This window comes from Charadrius vociferus, unplaced genomic scaffold, assembly GCF_000708025.1.
Source record: "Charadrius vociferus isolate BGI_N301 unplaced genomic scaffold, ASM70802v2 scaffold1077, whole genome shotgun sequence".
Taxonomy (NCBI): domain Eukaryota; kingdom Metazoa; phylum Chordata; class Aves; order Charadriiformes; family Charadriidae; genus Charadrius; species Charadrius vociferus.
This window is the reverse complement of record NW_009649168.1, coordinates 60,639-65,966: the sequence shown is the minus strand read 5'-3', so window position 1 is coordinate 65,966 and position 5,328 is coordinate 60,639. Positions and strand designations below refer to the sequence as shown.

Here is a 5,328-nt window from a genome sequence, read left to right as displayed (position 1 = left end):
AGTGAAAGCTGCATTAATGCAGATCATGCAGGGAGGTGGGTTTAACCAGCTGGGCGCTGACAAGGGCTCTGTGCCTCTGCACGTGGAAAAGCAACACAAGTAAAAGCAGAGATCTTGTAAAGTAATGTAGGATTTATTTTTACAAAGACCAACCTAGAAGAGATACATGACAAAAAATTTCCCGGTTCAAAGACCCTCTCGTGGCTTTGGGTGGTTTGTGCTGCTTGGCCCAAATCCTCACGCTGGGCCATGGCTTGGCTCGCATCCGCAGCGCTCAGCACCGCTGCCCTTGTGGCTGTCGGTGGGGGAACGGTTTCTGGAGGGTGAGCAGGAAACCTGCTGCTGAGCAGGAGCTTCTCTGAAGGGTCTCTTGGTCGGAAAAAGCCAGTTGCAAGAGTTCATTACTAAAAAGGACATTTTCATGCTGTGTGTTACAGGCTTGTGGTGCATCCCGTCTTGGGTTGCCGGGGTGCATCAGTGTGGGGCTGCCCTGGTGGCACGGAAAGGGGCACGCAAGTAGCCAGACTGACACCTAAATCCCTCGTGCCTGGTCTGAGGTGTCCCGGCGCGCTTGCTGCCCCAGGGGCTATGTTCTTCTGATGTTTTCCACCTTATAGTTGCTCCTGGTGAGGGAGTCGAGGAAGTCGGGGGCTATGGCCTGGAGGAGGAGCACGCTGCCCACCACCGGGGAGGGGTAATGCAGCTCCCGCTGGCGCAGAGCCCCGCTCTTGATGATCTCCAGCGCACACTCCTCCTTCGGTGCCGGCGTGCCCCGGATGGCGTGTGAGACCGCTCGCACGGCATTCTCTGGAGGGACAGGAGGAGAGGGAGGGAAGGAGCAGTGTCAGATGGAGGGGCTGCCACAGGCGCCACCGGCTCAGTCAGGGTGTCTGTAGCTTCCTTTAACAAACCAACAAACTCTGGGGATCAGACCTACTTAACAAGGATTAGAATAGTTAAAATAAAAAACAATCATAGTGATGTCCTTCCCATTCCTTTCCACCTCTTGAGTTACCATAGGACGGAATCCCCACCTCCCCCGGGTTTGCTGCAAGGATAGCAGAGTCAAAGCTCTCACGCCACACTTTTTAAAGAGTTGGGGTCCCATTTCCACAGTTGCACAGCCGCTGCTGCTCTGGCCTCTGGGGCCAGAGGGAGGGTGGTGGGCTCAGCTTGGCTCTGCCTGGAAATGCACAGAGTCACGGGGCCCCGGTGATGCTGAGCTTACCTGTGTCGATGTAGCCCAGGATGCAGAGTGTGATGGAGACATTGACCTTGTCTATGATGAGTTCATGTCGCAAGGAGCTGAAAAATCCATCTAAGGCAAACTTAGTGGCAGAATAGGGAGCACAAAATGGGGTGCCAGTTTTACCTGGAGCAGAGAAACACGACGTCAGGGTTTGCATACTGGGCAGGCGTCAGGCTGCATGGCGCTCCCTTCCTGTTTCGCTTCAAGTAGCTACAATATTGTGATTTAGGGTGAGGGAGTAAGCTGTCATGAATGCTTGAGAGAAAGAAACAAATGCAGGAATGTTTAAAATGTAATATATGGCATACAACGGCATGAAGTAGCTTCAGTTGTGGGTGATACTGTTCTTGTATTCCTGCATATATACCATACCCATGTATAGCAAATGCATGTGCAGTATATGGCCATGCACGTAAAATAACCTGCAGTGGTGTACCATCGGCTGCAATGTGTGAAGGTGATTAGTAGGTGCAAAGAGACTAGCAGGACAGGGCATAGAATGTAAATCCCCCAGAGGACTTGAATTGTGCATCCAGGGTACAAATCATATGCTGATCCTGACTCCCAGCGGGGCGGCTCTTTGCCTTATGGTCCTTATTCTGTCTTTTGAAGAAGAGCCACTGCAGGGATCCCTTGCAGGCAGAGGAAGGGACGTGGGCAGGGAAAGCCTGACCCCTTGTGTGCTCACCTGCCATGGATGAAACGACAACGATGCTGCCCTCGCTCTCCTTCAGCATGGGCAGGGCAGACATGGCCATCGCCACGTAGCTGAGGAAGTTGGTCTCCAGGAGCTTTCGTACATGCCCAACGTCCCCATTGAAGTAGTTGAAGTAGGAGTAACCAATGTGATTTAGGATGAGCATGTCGAGGCCTCCTGGAAGCAGAGCATGTTTGCTATTAGCAACGGGCATTGCAAACCAAAGCAGCTTCTCAGTGGCTGGGATGGCCCCAGTACGTAGTAGGGGGTGTGCTGGGGCGTGAGGAAGGGCAGCTCCCCACCACCTACCCCAGGTGTTCTCAGCCTCCTTCACCACCACCTCGGGGAACGCTGTGTCCTCCATAGAGCCGCTCACGTAGCGGGCAGAGGCGGCCCCCAGCTCGAGGCATCGCTTCACAACCTGCAGTGACAGCGACAGCGGTGTTGGCAATGGAGCCCCCTCCACAGATGCCCTCCCAACCCATGAAGGCTGTTGCTGTCTCTGGGCGGATGGGCAGTGCATCTCCCTGTCCTGCTGGAAACGCTTCATGGGAAGAGACACATTCCTCAGAGAAACATTTCTGGCTGCAGAGTTAAACAATGACACATCTGAGCCAAAGATATAGTATTTATAAATAGGGATATGACTGCTTAGGAATATGATTCTGTTGTATACGGGATGCAAAAACAGGGACTTGGAGAAAGGGTAAGGGTTGATCAGACCAGGACTTGGGCAGACTAGTGTTGTCCTTGGTGGTGGAGATCAGAATTCACAGCTGAAGGCTGCAGTGAAAGAAGTGCTGTGCTGTCAGCATTGAAAACACATTTGTTGCAGTGGGGTGTGTGTGTTAGAACGGGCTCATGCTGGGGAAGTGCTGGGCTGGATGTGTAGGGTATCTGGCATCCTTGCGTGCCCGAGATGGAGTGAATATCTGCATTCTGCCTGCCTGTGGGGTTCTGGGTTGCAGATGTGTTTCACCTGCCCGGCACGCTTTGCTTGCCATTTACTTTCTGCAGCTTGGCCTCCGTCCGTGCCGTGAGCAGTAGGTGGGCCTCCATGCGTGCCAGGTGATACGCCATCTGCTCCCCAATGCCGCTGCTGGCTCCTGTCACGATCACCCGTTTCCCCCGGAGCATCTCTGGGAAGGAGAGCACAGGGCTCAGAGCCGGCGCAGCCCACACCATCTCCCCACAGGCGGGTACCGCGGCTCCTCTCTGCCCCCGCTGCCCCTCGCTTTCGGGCACAGGGGGCTGCGGGCAGCAACACTGCCGGCTGCAGTGTGCACCTCTCACGCAGACCCCGACTGGAGCCTGGTCGTTAATCCCAGCCGGGTGGGGAGCACGTGCAAAGCTGGAGCTCGGCATCCAGCCTGGTCTGGGAGCGGCTTTTGGAAATGGCGAGAGTTGACTGATAAAACGATTAAATGCTTTAAGTGGGTAGCTGCATGTTTCCCAAATTAATCATTTGCTGAGATCAGACACTTACCTTATGTCCTGGCAGACCCCAGCGTAATCCCATGAGCTTTCCAGCGCGGCACAGGGTGCTCTGACCCCTTGCACCGGCACTGCCTGCGCTCCCCTCCGAGCGCTCGGCCCTCCTGCGCGTTGGCTCTTCCAGCTGTGCTCTGAAAGGCCCTTAATGGCCCGTGCCCTTCTGCGTGGGCAAACGCTGCGTCTCTGGCAGCAGCCTCCCCTATTGTGGTTTTAAAGCTTGTTTTTCCAGTGACTTACCTTCGCTGAAATTCTCAGGTGCTGAATAAAAATAAAAGGCCAGTGCCACTCCCAGCAAGGGGATGAAAATCTTCAGGAGCAGACCCATCCCTCTGCCGAAGTGCAGGCAGGAGCGAGACCGACTCTGTGGCTCTGGCTGCGGGGAGGTGGACGCGTCAGATGGGGCTGGGAGTGTTAGCAGTTTTGAACCGATTCTTGTCTTGCACAAGTTTGCCGATATCTGTTGGACCATTTCTTTGTGCTTCCTGTAATTTAGCAAACATTAACCTAACGGAGAGCGTTGCGTTGGACTTTAGGCTCTCCCTTTGCACCCTTGTCCTGCCAGGAGTTTCAGGTGTGTTTTTGATAGCATTGAAGGGAAGGCACTGAAAAGCTTTTTGCTCCGTAGAGTGGTGGGTGTGTTGTTTGGTGGCTGTCTTTGGGGCTGGGACACCCGTGTCCCCTCAGGGCAGCCCTCCAAGGCACGGCCAGCCTTCTCTCTCTGCTCCATGTCTAAAACTGAGGCAACGCCTCCCTTCCTCGCTGGCTGCCACGAGGTTTTATTAATCGGCAATGATCACCGGGACAGGTTCATAGGACCTAGAGAGAGCAGGGCTGGCAACGTTTGTGTTTTTTAGATCCTTATTGGTGCTTCTGGCTTATCTTATGTGGTACCACCATTGGTGTTTGCTGGGTGGCTCTTATACCTAAAAGATTGCGCTCTTGTCTTGAGGAACCCGCTGATTGCAAAAGGCAGTAAAAGAGCCAAGCGGATGAATAATAAAGATCTTCAGCTTTCCCGAGTGTTGCGTGTCACGCTGCGCAGCATCTGCCTGGGCATATGGCAAATGCGTTTGCAAATAATTTTCTGAAAGAGAAAGTTTAAAGGGCAAAACCCGCTCCACATGCACTGGTTTGTGTAGGCAATCACGGGAAAAGGAGAATAAGAGTGGCAGTTCCTGATTTCCTTCAGAAAGTGAGGAGCAAACCGGCCCTGGGGAGTGCTTCAGTGGGAAGGGTTTGGGGCGGTTCCACATTGCTTTGTCTCGAACGGGGAACAGTGGGTGCTGCAATGGCCACAACCACGTTAGATGTAAATGCAGCAGCTGGGGTGGTGCTGCCAGCGTCAGGGACGCGGTGCGGAGCTCGGGGGGCGCTTGTGCTTTGGGTGGGCATCCGGCAGGCATCGCCGCGGGGGCCGAGCTCGTGCCCAGTGTGTACAGCGCATTGTCCCGTTACAACTGTGTAAGAAACTGTCTACCAAGTTTGAAAAGTTTTGCTTGGGGTAAAAACTTCCATTTAATTTGGCCATTACACAAACAAGAAATAGGCTAAGGCGGCAGTTATTCCTCAACTGAAATAATGGTTATTGCAAGGATTCAGCTTCGCTGTGAAAGGCCGCCCAGTGGAGTTGTGCCCATTTCCAGCAGCGTTTAGTAATGGCTAAAGAGGGGATAAGGAACCCACGGAACACAGGGCACCGGCAGGTTAGTAAATTTTATTTACGAATTAGTTTGTAACTACTTTTCCCCAGTCCGGGGCAGGCTGGGGGGCGGCGGCGGCTCCACGTGCCGCGCTCAGAGGCGGCGCCGTCTACCGAAACGTGGAAACGACGGACTTTTCAAAGCGCAAGCGGAGATTTCGGGGGGGAGCCGGGGAGGCCCGGCCCGGC

At 54.1% G+C, this 5,328-nt stretch overlaps 1 protein-coding gene across 1 annotated transcript; it reads right to left on the bottom strand.

Moving 5' to 3' along the window:
* Window positions 1-586: 586 nt before the first annotated feature.
* LOC104289477 (corticosteroid 11-beta-dehydrogenase isozyme 1-like) lies at window positions 587-3,768 on the bottom strand. The gene is made up of 6 exons (XM_009888429.1): window positions 3,678-3,768; window positions 2,955-3,085; window positions 2,256-2,367; window positions 1,938-2,123; window positions 1,229-1,372; window positions 587-807 (listed from the first exon to the last, which is right to left on the bottom strand). The coding sequence occupies exons 1-6, from the start codon at window positions 3,763-3,765 to the stop codon at window positions 587-589; spliced, it is 882 nt and encodes a 293-aa protein (XP_009886731.1). The 5' UTR covers window positions 3,766-3,768.
* Window positions 3,769-5,328: the final 1,560 nt, after the last annotated feature.